Source organism: Populus euphratica, unplaced genomic scaffold (assembly GCF_000495115.2).
Source record: "Populus euphratica unplaced genomic scaffold, PopEup_1.0 scaffold172.1, whole genome shotgun sequence".
NCBI lineage: Eukaryota > Viridiplantae > Streptophyta > Magnoliopsida > Malpighiales > Salicaceae > Populus > Populus euphratica.
In genome coordinates, this window is record NW_011499920.1 from 913,100 (window position 1) to 925,209 (window position 12,110).

General features: G+C 37.0%; 2 protein-coding genes and 1 non-coding gene across 3 annotated transcripts; 2 read left to right on the forward strand and 1 right to left on the reverse strand.

Annotated features, from left to right (window-relative positions):
• The first annotated feature begins 1,814 nt into the window (after window positions 1-1,814).
• LOC105135090 (thioredoxin reductase NTRB-like) lies at window positions 1,815-5,797 on the forward strand. The gene is made up of 2 exons (XM_011039795.1): window positions 1,815-2,932; window positions 5,437-5,797. Exons 1-2 carry the CDS (start codon window positions 1,894-1,896, stop codon window positions 5,505-5,507), a joined length of 1,110 nt encoding a protein of 369 aa, XP_011038097.1. The 5' UTR covers window positions 1,815-1,893; the 3' UTR covers window positions 5,508-5,797.
• A 1,068-nt stretch (window positions 5,798-6,865) lies between these two features.
• Window positions 6,866-6,938, forward strand: TRNAK-UUU (transfer RNA lysine (anticodon UUU)). Its single transcript has one exon. It is a non-coding gene; the product is annotated as a tRNA-Lys (tRNA).
• An 887-nt stretch (window positions 6,939-7,825) lies between these two features.
• Window positions 7,826-11,070, reverse strand: LOC105135092 (3-hydroxy-3-methylglutaryl-coenzyme A reductase 1-like). Its single transcript, XM_011039799.1, has 4 exons — window positions 10,025-11,070; window positions 9,321-9,502; window positions 8,872-9,218; window positions 7,826-8,492 (listed from the first exon to the last, which is right to left on the reverse strand). The coding sequence occupies exons 1-4, from the start codon at window positions 10,981-10,983 to the stop codon at window positions 8,250-8,252; spliced, it is 1,731 nt and encodes a 576-aa protein (XP_011038101.1). The 5' UTR covers window positions 10,984-11,070; the 3' UTR covers window positions 7,826-8,249.
• Between the last annotated feature and the right edge of the window lie 1,040 nt (window positions 11,071-12,110).

Genomic DNA, 12,110 nt, shown 5'->3' on the forward strand with positions numbered 1-12,110 from the left:
ACCACCACCACCACCACGGAGCCAGCAGCACAAGAGGTTTCAGGCTGAAGTATCCCAGAAGATTTTCAGTTCAGAGATTCAGAGCAAGATTTTTCTACTTGTTCAGGTTCTTGAGTAGATGGAGATCTTCTTATGGACAAGCAGTGCAGTATCTGAAGAGAGGGATGGGCAGGGATAGTGGCATCAAAAGATGTGGTAGCAGCAAGAGGGTATTGGTGATGGATGCAACCAGCTGCCACTACATGGAAAAAGGTGATGCACGCTACAGTTTCAGATCGTTTGGAAGATCAAATTCTTTCTACTCTGAAGCCATTGCAGATTGCTTGGAGTTCATTAAGAGGTCATCCATTTCTGTGGAACAAAAACAAGTCAGCCCAAGATAATTATACATATCCACTGTATGTTCTTGTATAAAAAATCATAGTGTTTTTCGCGTCATTCACTTGTGCCTTTTGCTGTGTTAGATTCAGATTTTTTTGCTCTTCTTGTTTTGCCTCTTCAAGAGTGCTTGAAAGTTGAAACTATTCCCCTCCTCGCCTTGTGTATATATAATCCAGAATCTTGGGTTGCCATGAATTTTTCTGTAGCAGAAGCTAGACAAGTTTGGAGAAATTAACGAGAAAAGTACTTGCTAAACCAGGTACTAGTTTAATTCATTCATTTTTCTTGTATATTATCGAAAAATATTTAGGATATTTAGAATTCCGGTAGCTATTGTTTCAAAAAGTATTTTCTACTCGGAATATATTAAAGTAATATTTTTTGTTTTTTTAAAATTATTTTTAAAGTTAATATATTAAAAACAATTCAAAAAAATTAAAAAAATTATACATGGTCTTCAATTTTCTCACAATTGAACAACAGTGGCCATCCACATTGTGTTCTTACATATGTAAATATTAAATTGATTTTTTTAGTATTTTTTGATGATTTTAAAATATTAATGTAAAAACTAAAATAAAACTTGAAAAAATTACTTTAATATAATATTATTTTTTTAAAAAATATGATGCTATATAATACCAAACACACTAATAGAGTATTATCAAGTGATAATATATATCGGTCGGGTGGCAATCTAGGGAAGAATATTCATGGTAGGTATGAAAGGAAGAATTTAATCAAAGTTTGTATAATTAGCACCTAACACATCGCCATTATTTGACTAAACATGGTTATGTTCTTGACAGAAGGCAAAGCTTTTTTGTTGAAATTTAGGACTTGGTGCCCCTGTGCTTTGGACTTTCTAAAAAGTTAGCAAGTTAAAGCTTTAATTATGATGTTATTAATCCCTTAATTATTTACTTAAAAAGGAGGAGGGAATCTCTATGATGACCAATGATGACTATGGGCTACCGGTCACTTCATGTATGGGCTGGGCTTCTCATCATGGACCCGATGATAATGGGCCGATCTTGGGTAGCCCTGAAATGGCTGACCATTCAATCCAGTTTTTGAAGTGGCGTCCGTGCCTTGACGGTTGACCCTGGAGGCGTTTGTTTGGACAAAAAAAAATAAAAAAATAAAAATCAATTTACGGAAAAACCATGACTCTTCGAATCACGAAAATTCGTTAATCAATTAAAATATAATTTAAATGTATCTTGATAGGTGACCCAATAGTTGTTTGTTCTTCTTTTATTAAAATGGTGGCAACAGTAGCAGGAAAGAGCCCCAAATCCTCGTTCTTTGGATGTAAAACCCTAAGAGACACCAAGGAGATAAAAGGAAAAATACAAAAATAAATAAATGAAAAAAAAGCAAAATCCCTTAAAGAGGAATGAAAAAAAATAAATCGTTCTTTGGATGTAAAACCCTAAGAGACACCAAGGAGATAAAAGGAAAAATACAAAAATAAATAAATGAAAAAAAAGCAAAATCCCTTAAAGAGGAATGAATCAAACATCCAGCAGACTAAAATCCCTCCTCTTTAAAGCCCGCAGTTTCGTAGGCATAGCCACCACGTCCATCGTCGTCGCTTCCTTCTCCACCACGTCCACTCCTAAAATAACCACCGCAACCTTCACCGCCATGGAAGAGCTCAAGACCCGTGTCTGCATAATCGGAAGCGGACCCGCGGCACACACTGCAGCGATCTATGCCTCTCGAGCTGAGCTAAAACCCATCTTGTTTGAAGGTTGGATGGCAAATGATATCGCCGCCGGCGGCCAGCTTACGACCACAACTGACGTGGAAAACTTTCCTGGTTTTCCTGAAGGAATAATGGGGGGTGATCTGACCGAGAAGTTCCGGGCTCAATCCGCTCGTTTTGGGACCCAAATCTTTACTGAAACGGTTACTAAAGTGAATTTTTTGAAAACCCCATTTGAGGTTTTCACTGATTCTAAACGTGTCGTTGCTGATTCGGTTATTGTTGCTACCGGGGCGGTGGCGAAGAAGCTGAGTTTTGCAGGGTCGGAAACGTTTTGGAATAGAGGAATTTCGGCTTGCGCGGTGTGTGATGGGGCTGCGCCTATTTTTAGGGAGAAGCCATTGGCTGTGATTGGAGGAGGGGATTCCGCAATGGAAGAAGCGAATTTCTTGACTAAGTATGGATCTAAGGTTTATATTATCCACAGGAGGGATACGTTTAGGGCTTCTAAGATAATGCAAAGTAGGGCATTGTCGAATCCGAAGATCGAGGTCATTTGGAATTCTGTAGTGGAGGAGGCTTATGGAGAGAGGGTTGTAGGCGGGCTTAAAGTGAAGAATGTGGTTACTGGGGAGGTTTCGGATTTGAAGGTTAATGGGTTGTTTTTTGCTATTGGACACGAGCCTGCTACTAGGTTTTTGGACGGGCAGTTGGAGTTGGATTCTGATGGGTATGTTGTGACTAAACCGGGGACTACAAAGACTAGTGTTCGTGGGGTTTTTGCTGCTGGTGATGTTCAGGATAAGAAGTACAGACAGGCTATTACTGCTGCTGGCACTGGTTTGTTTCATTTACCTGCATTTTTATGTTCTATGATTAATTTTATTGTTTGTTTTTTAGGACTCGTATATGATTTTTTCTCGGCACCATCAACATGATTGTTTTAATTAATAGTTTAAAGGGCAGGCATAAACCTCGCATATAATGATTTCTCTGCACTATCAAAATGAATGTTTTGATTAATAGTTTGAAGGGCAGGCATAAACCTCAGAGTGTAAGTTATGATCCTGAATCCTTCAGGAAAGGGTAATAAATGCACCGTCAGTGTCATGATTGGTATTAGATGTTGAATCTTGTTAGTTGTCTGGCCCTACTCGATCAATGGCGGATCCTGAACAAGATTTCAGGGGACGCAATAACATGACTGAAAGTATAGTGTAAAGCTTGTGTTAGCACACAATTCCATTCATATTAAGTTTCGATAATAGATTTGATTCCATCAAAAATGAAAAAAAGAAAGAAAGAACAATTAGTTTAAATTTTCAATTTTTGTTGTAATTTTGATTGTCTAGTATAATGAGTGTACAAATAATACTTGTAAATTAATTGGGAAAGGAAGCACCATTTTGAAAATTGTGTGTTTTATTGCTTCAAACTAACATGTTCGTTATATATCTATATATACACATAGAGAGACATTTAGCCTTAAAAAAAGAGGAAAAATTTGAAATCAAGTATTCAATTGCAAGCAAATTTTGAGATGGAAGGACTGAATTGCATGATTTAAAAAATTCAAAGACTTAAATGCATACATGGTAAAAAATTGAAAATCCTTGGGGAGGCTGCTACCCTCCTCTGTCTATGAAAGTAGCTACCACTGTACTTGATGCTATCATATCAAAGCCTCTTTGTATAAGTTGTAGGCTTTACCAATGTCAAGAACACAATTTGTCCACACCTACTCATGCTGTTCAATTGATAAACCATCCCGGAGACAGTGAGATTGAGGTTAACTAGTCTTGAAAATGTGAACAATTTGATTGATCTTGCTGAAATAGAGTGAGTTCCAAATGGCAGACATAAAACTCCCAATATAACTCTAACCCTGAACTGTTGACAGAGGTTTATAAAGGATGCTTAATATGTGATTAATGCTGTCAGATTGGTCTTGTTTGATATTACATGCCAAAGCCTCTCTTATAAATCCCTCTCTTCCTGAACCAATTTGAAGAAAACAATGTACTTTTACCTGCTTGTCTGGTTCATAAATAAGTTACTCTTTAGCTGACATTGAGGCTCGGACCAAGGGTTCTTAAAATTCAAAGAAATCTCATGCAAAGAGTGTTCTTTGTAAGAGGAAATGGAGTGTAACAGGAACTATGCTAAGAAATCAATTGTTACTGGAGTTGGGCTGTGAAGTGGTTTTCTGTCTTTGGTTGCTGATGGAATAAGAATCAAGTATTAGTAACCTGACTTGTTTGGAAGCAAGACTGTCAACTTTTAGGTAGAAGGACACTCTAATAGTTGCATAATGGTGTGTTCTCTGGTATTGTAGTGGTTTCAGCTTGATGCAAAGAATGAATGAAAATCTTATAAAAAATATTTTAATAAAATTACTTTTGCAAGTGCTCCACATACCTAGCATTTGGATCACGTTTCAAATATCATCCCTTCATTTGTGTGTTGAACCTACCTACATTGTCTGTTACGGGCAACATAGCATTTCTATTTGGTAGTAAATAGAAACTACTATTATGTGCATAAACTAAGCAGATCCCTGTGGAGATTTTATTGTACATAATACACGATTTGATTGTGAGAGATAAACTGAAGTCTGAAAGAGAATTGTTGTTTGATGGATTGACATGTGCCAGTTCAAGTTAAATGTTTTGTACTCAAATAAGATAAGGATAACCTCTACTCCTCATAGAGGTGGTTTTTCATCGTGGTTAAAATTGTATTTGATTGCATTCTAAAGTTGTGTTTGACTTGAAAAAAATATTAAATTTAGCTTTTTCAATAATTTTGATGTGCAAATATTAAAAATATTAAAATATATTTTAATATATATTGCGTTACAATACCAAACACACAGAGTTAGTGCATAAGGGCAAACCCTGTACACCTTGTCCAACCAAAATATAGAAATCTTTCCGACAACAAATAAGATATCAAAATATAGAAATCTTTCCGATAACTGCTTGCACCACAGTTTGTCTAGGACCCAGTATTTACAATATTAGGTCTGTATGGATAGTTAGGCTCATAAATAACTTCTCAAAAACGTGTTTTTCAACAGGGAAAGCTCCTAGTGAGAGCTCCTTGTGGTGAATAAAACTGTTAGTGCAATGGATTTTGCTTGGAGTGTACAGAACACCTATGTTAGAGTTGGAAGCACATTCACCTTGAGGGTTAAACTGACATCTGCTTTTCTTGCATTGATGTTCCCTTTTGGACCATACTTGGTTAATTTTGACTGAGCAAGAGTACCTTCAAGGAGTAGCTTTGTTTCTTTGTGTTCGCATTCTGATTGGCTTAAAATCTGTTGTTTCATTTTAATGCAGGCTGCATGGCAGCGCTAGATGCAGAGCATTACTTGCAAGAGATTGGATCCCAGGAGGGCAAAAGTGATTGACTATCTAGGATATGAAAAGGGTACTCGGGAATCTGAATAACAGAGTTTCCCAGATGTGCTGCAGACTATGATTGCATCGTAATATGTATACAACATTAGCGCAATATTATCACTCCCTTCATGACTCGATTTGCAAGTGGAATTTGTTGGACATAATTTATGTTTCCACCTTTTCTTCCGTCTGCTGTGAACTTATTTGGGTAGCTTGTGTCCTGATACATGGTGCTCCAGTTGGAATTAGGCCGATCAAAGCTTCCAAATGATGCTTTGCTGAGGCCGTCTGTTTGTCATCACTGACACTGAATGACTTCACTTCGATGGACGAGAGTTTCCCCCTTTTGAACTAAAAACATAATATTGTTGGAATCATAGTTATCATATCCTGGCCATGTTGTGGGTTTGCATCGATTTGTTTTTTCAAAAGAAAAAAAATAATATTAAAACGATATTATTTTAGATAATTTTTTCTTTTTAAAATCTCTACTGTTCAGTTCTCATCCGAGTTTGATCTTGACCTTGACCCGGGCAATTAGGAAGGTTATGCTTGACCGTTCAATTTCCAAACAAGCTTGCAATGAAACTAGGCTCAGGTCAGGGGACTTGGTTCTGGAGTGGATGCCATCTTTTCTAGTGGGCTGACATGCAAAACGCAAGCAACAAGACCTCGTCATTATAGATTGTTAGAGGTTTAAACCGTGCACACTGCAGCATGTATTGTATAGCAAGTGAAGAACTGATAGCCATTAACATCAAGGTAGTCAAAAATCCTTACAATATTATGATCAACTTTAGGTTTTGAAGATCTCAGATTGAAGAAGATGATTTCTCTCATTATCCTTTTGCTGTAAACTGTGACTGAAGTAGTTAAACACAGGGTAAGCTATATTTTAGCCTCCATAGATTCAGAAATTTTCCTCGTTGACCCTTGGAGTTGAAGATTTTGTAGTGTCAGCTCTGTAGTTTTGAAAGAGTTCCAATCTAGCCCCAAGGAGCCAGCAGATAGCTCAAGAAGCCTAGAGGAGTAGTGCCCATTTTTTCTCCCATTTGCTTTCACCTGTCAACTTTTCCCAAGCTCTCATACATGCGATAATAAATTTTCTAAAATTCAAAAGACAATTACAAAATTGGCCTATAATAATCACACCGAAACTTCTGGAAGCTCAAGATTTGACATTGGGTATTTTAGAGGACAATGTGTTGCTTTCCTGAACCAACAGGGTCTGAAATGTAATTTCCCACCAAGAAATAGATAAATACATTCTCCTGCAAGCATAAGCAACACCAACAAATATACAGGGGTTGAATGCTCCTTCATTCAAAAGGTATACATAAATACATTCTCCTGCAAGCATAAGCAAGCCGTCTTAGCTCAGCTGGTAGAGCGCATGGCTTTTATCCATGTGGTCGTGGGTTCGATTCCCACAGACGGCGTAGCCTAAAATTTATACTTTTTCTTCCGTCATTTTTGAAAGCCCAGCCTGGTAAGCGCCTGTAACGTCCTGCCACTGATTAGTCCTTTTAGTTCATAAGTATTTTAGTGTTGGGTTTTAAAATTATTTTTAAAAATGATTAATTTTTTTTTTAAATTAATAGTTTTTTTGATTTTTTTATCATTTTAATGTCATAATATTAAAAATATTTTTTTAAAAAAATAAAAAAATATATTTTAATATATTTTTAAACAAAAAAAATATTTTAAAAAATAATTATTACAACACTTTAGAACATCCAGAAGATGCTGCCTATCGGCTTCATCCCAGCGGGTGAGTTGCCTAACACACGCCCCATCTCATAAATGTCAACCTTGCAATCCTCTTGTTGATTATATATATATATAATGTCTCAATTTATGATACATGAGATCTTGGATGATGATGATGAATTGCGTGGAACATCTAAGGGATATATTTATAGGTTAGATAGACAAAATTAAGTATAAGAAGTAATCCGGACTTGTTAAACAAGTTTTACAATGAAAACGAGCATAATTTCTCTCCTGGATGTTAGACATGAAGCTGAAATTTATATCAAAGCATTCTACAGACCATAGTAGGCAGCGCCACCAAATCGATGATGCCTAGCACCAAAGCCAAACTCACCAGCTTGTCGGTGCAAATTGTTAGTTTTTGAAGGGAATGCAAGTGATGCAATTTGATCAAAAAAGAAATCTCCCTGATGGGATTATTTTAGGTTTAAAATTAGTGATCAGAGTGCTAAGAACATAGACAATCAAGGGTTTTTGGACCAGCTAGGGCTGATTTCCTGATCATGTGCTTAGCCTGATAACAGTGAAATGCAAAGTTGTAATACAGACAACAGGCAATTGAAACAGATCTAAATCTCATTAAGAGATGCTCTCACCTGAAGTTAATCCAGATCCAAAGTACAATTAACAAGAAAGATTAACTTTAGGAGACCACAGTTTGGCCCAGAGAGCCTCGACAATTGGCATATCATGCAAGGGACAGGTGAAAACAACAGATCATGGGTCCACTATCCCTTTAAAAAAACTCATAAATGGAAGCATCCTGGTAAATCTTGGAAAGAGACCTACCAGAGTCACATGATTCCAGCCATGTGAACTGGCCTTGTTTATTAACTAGTTGCTCCACATGGCCATCTACTTGTTTGTCCCCTCAACACACTCGCCAGCAATTTTCTAGATTTTTTATATTTCCCACTTTCTTACTGAAGATATATTTTTGCTTCTTCATTGTAAGATATCTTGTCAATTAAAATATTTTAGGAAGCTATCTTTGACACATCTTTGCTTGATCTGTTGTATTTCATGTGGCTCTTTACAAGCTGACCAGCTGCAATTGCAGACATGAGGGACAGCTCTCCTGCCAAAACAGAACCAGCAACGATAGCAGCCAGGAGTCTTGAGTTTGATCCTGGAGAATCTTTGCTTGCACCCTTTACTCCAAGCAGGTTCAAGCAAGCTGACTGAGATGCTAGTTGGGTGCCACCTCCAACTGTGCCCACCTGAACCAAATAGTAGATGCATAAAAAAAAAAGACAGAGTTAAGAGTTTTGCTCTTGATGCCAGAACTCAAATTATAACACGGTTTTCTGATTGCATGACTATTAATTTACACATGGCCTTCCTCTCTCATGGCCTTCTTCTTCAAGTTACAAGGGGTACCTTGATGAGCTAAAATAAGGTTCTTATAATTGTTATGAAACCCGGTCCAGTCCAGCAAGTTGACACAGGCCTTGGCCGTGTTTCAAATAAAAAAAAACTCCGGCTTATAATTGGATCGGTTAAATCTAGACATCCTACCGAGTCAACCCGAAACTTGAGTTGAATATTGAATCAAAAGACCAAAAGGTTGGAAATGGGCTAATTAGCTAGGCATTTTACCTCAATGGAAGGCATGGTGACTGAGATATGAAGGTCCTTTCCATTATTAACAGCTTCCATCATGGTAATGCAGTGAGAGCTCTCAACATTCTGAGCAGGATCCTGTCCTGTAGCTATATAGACTGCAGTGACAATATTGCTGGCATGGGCATTAAACCCACCAAGAGCACCAGCCATAGCTGAACCTGCAAGGTTCTTAAGCATGTTAAGCTCCACCAAGGTATCTATATTGGTCTTCAGTACCTTCTGAACCACCTCTTCCTTTATGATTGCCTCACATACAACTGACTTTCCACGCCCTTCAATCCAATTTACAGCTGCAGGTTTCTTGTCTGAACAGAAGTTGCCTGAGGAACTCAAAACACAGATTGAAAATACCGAATCATTAACTGTATACATCACCCGATAATGAATCCAAAAATGGAAACTAAGCAGCACGGAGGGTTTACCAGAGATGCCAATGATGTCCATGTCAGGAAAATCTGTTTGAAGATAATCAAGAACATTTTGGACTCCTTTGGAGACCATGTTCATTCCCATAGCATCACCTGTGCTGCAACTAAACCTCATGTACAAATTCTTTCCTGCCACTGCACATTTAATGTTTTGTAGCCTTCCAAATCTGCTTGACCTGCATATCATCCACCACGTCAAGTATCTGTGCCCGTGTGAAATACAAAATTCAACCATAATTTTCCTTCTGGAATATAAAAATCTTCCCGACAGAGACAAGAGCATTCGAAAAGCAAAACTTGTTGTAGTAGATAAATATAAAATAAGCGGATAATGGTTAACCCATGCAAAATACTAATGAAGAAAATTAGAACCCATCGCCATCAATAAGTTTCCATTCACCAACAAAATATTGCCAAAAGAGCAAGGAAAGTTCTGCCAAGACACTCTTTAAAAAAGCAAAACCAAATCAAACCGACTTTGGCAGTATCCAAAATCATATGGTACCAACTTTCTAGCTCTTTGACTGGATAGCCTTGGAAATGGACAATTTCCAATTTCAAGAAATCAAGAAATAAATCATTGTAGGCCAAAGAAGACTAAAAAGAAGGATTAAATTTGAAAAAGGAAGATCGATTAATTAGTCTAATATCTGCTTTCTTAAAAAAAAAGAAAGGAAAAAGAGGAGAAAATCAAGAACCTGTTGAAAGCAACAGAAAGAGTGTCGAAATTAGCAGGATCCTCAACAAAGAACTTCAACTCAGCAGCCCTTTTTGCAGTCCCCAACCTGACAACAGGAGCTCTAGTCATGGCATCTTTAAGCAACATAGAACTAGCTCCACCCGATATATAAATAGCCTTGCACCCTCTATTTGTAGAGGCCACCAAGCACCCCTCAGTCGTAGCCATTGGGACCATATACTCCGTCCCATTAAGCAACAATGGCCCAGCAATTCCCACAGGAATCTGCACAAACCCAACGGGCATCTCACAGCACTGCCCCAATATTGACTCATAATCAAAACCTTCTAATGGCAATCCCTCCATAGACCTCCCTGTCATCCTCTGAAGCGCTTCACGCCGAATAGCAGCTGCCCTTTTGCAATCTCCAAGCTTTGATTCAAGAGAATACGAAGGAATAGTCCCAGATACCACTCCTTTGATAACCTCCTCGTCGTCATCTGATAAAAATGGTTCTTGAATCGTTGGTGCAACAACTCTTTCCCTCGAAACAGGGGCAAGAGTGCATGCAAGTGATTCTGCAGGAGTGCAACCGCCACCATTTTTCTTGATCATAACATTATTATCTTCCTCAACATCCCAAGAATCATTGGACCCTCGAGAGATAAAAGATTGAACAACTCCAATCCCAAAGAAACCAAGAAGATAAATAAACGAAGCAGCCAAACATACTATCCCAGCGATTTCAGGGAAAGTGATGATATGAAGGGGAGTGGAGTTCCGGATCTTTTCGCGCCAACGATGGAGAAGGAAGTAGGCTACAGAGAAAAACAGCCCGAAGAACAAACCATTTGTTAAGTAAAGAGGTAATGGGAGTGCATCCGATGCCTTTACAGACGTCGGAGGCTGTAAATCATGATGATCATGGTGGTGACGATGGTATGGTTTCAGGGTGGGTTCGCCGGCATGTGTGTCCATGCTGACGTCGGATTTGGCTGGACGCCGGCGGACCTCGTGTATTGAAGCCCGGCGAAAAGGGTGAAGATATTGATACGAGGGAGGAGGAGAGGCTTGAGCGGACGAGCGGAGGGATAGGAAGGTTTTTTTATAGTACAAAGGGTGGAGGCTGGCGCGCTGTATCGCTGCTCACATGTACGGCTTGCCTCTGTATTATTCTTCTTATTATTATTATTACTATTATTACTCTTCCTAATTTTTAAACCCAAAGTTAATATGGGGCAAGTTGAGGTCAGGAGTCAAATAGATTGATTTGACTTAAATTAATTATTATTATTATTATTATTATTATTTATTATCTTTAATAAAGATTATTACGACCAATTGCAGAAGGACTTATCATCTGTCTGGATATTTTTTTTTTATTTTAGGAAATTATTGAGTAAATATTAATAATTAATTAGTCATGAAGTTTCTCAATGGTGTCGCTAATTTTGGATAAGAAGATTTTATTTTTTTCAGATTTTTCTCCTTTTACAAGGGAGGATCTGTGATGTACATTGTGACCTCCCCTCAACCGAGTCAAAGGAGAATGATTTTCTCTTTTTATTTCACCATCTATTATTATTATTATTATTATTACTACTATAAAAGATTTAATAAGATATAGTAGCCTCACTTGTTCTTAAAAATCATTGGTTGCATTTCGTTCTTATTCCAGGATAAAATAAATAAAAACAATAACAAAATAAAAGATTAAAAAAATTAAGATATAAAAATAAATTTACTTGGCTAATTTATTAAGAATCACATGGATCCACAAACAAACAACAAACAACCTCGATAAAATAAATAAATAATTTTTTTTAGTTTATTTGATAATTTGATATCGATTATTTTTTAAAATATTTTTTATTTATAAATATATTAAAATTATGTTTTTTTTAAAAAATTATTTTTGATATTAGCACATCAAAATAATTTAAAACATCAAAAAAATATTAATTTAAAATAAAAAATAAAAAATAAAAAAATTAATTTTTTTAAATATATTTTAAATATAAAAACAAACATGATAAATTTAATTTGTTATGTATGAGCAACATGATCCTCCCTTGACCTAAAATATATTCCCATGGAAATGGCTG

Coding starts and splice junctions, on each gene's coding strand:
- LOC105135092 (XM_011039799.1), bottom strand. CDS start 10,983: ATGGACACACATGCCGGCGAACCCACCCTGAAACCATACCATCGTCAC. Junction 9,503..10,024: donor CTTTCTGTTGCTTTCAACAG/GTTCTTGATTTT, acceptor GATGATATGCAG/GTCAAGCAGATTTGGAAGGC. Junction 9,219..9,320: donor GGACATCATTGGCATCTCTG/GTAAACCCTCCG, acceptor TGAGTTCCTCAG/GCAACTTCTGTTCAGACAAG.
- LOC105135090 (XM_011039795.1), top strand. CDS start 1,894: ATGAATCAAACATCCAGCAGACTAAAATCCCTCCTCTTTAAAGCCCGC. Junction 2,933..5,436: donor TATTACTGCTGCTGGCACTG/GTTTGTTTCATT, acceptor ATTTTAATGCAG/GCTGCATGGCAGCGCTAGAT.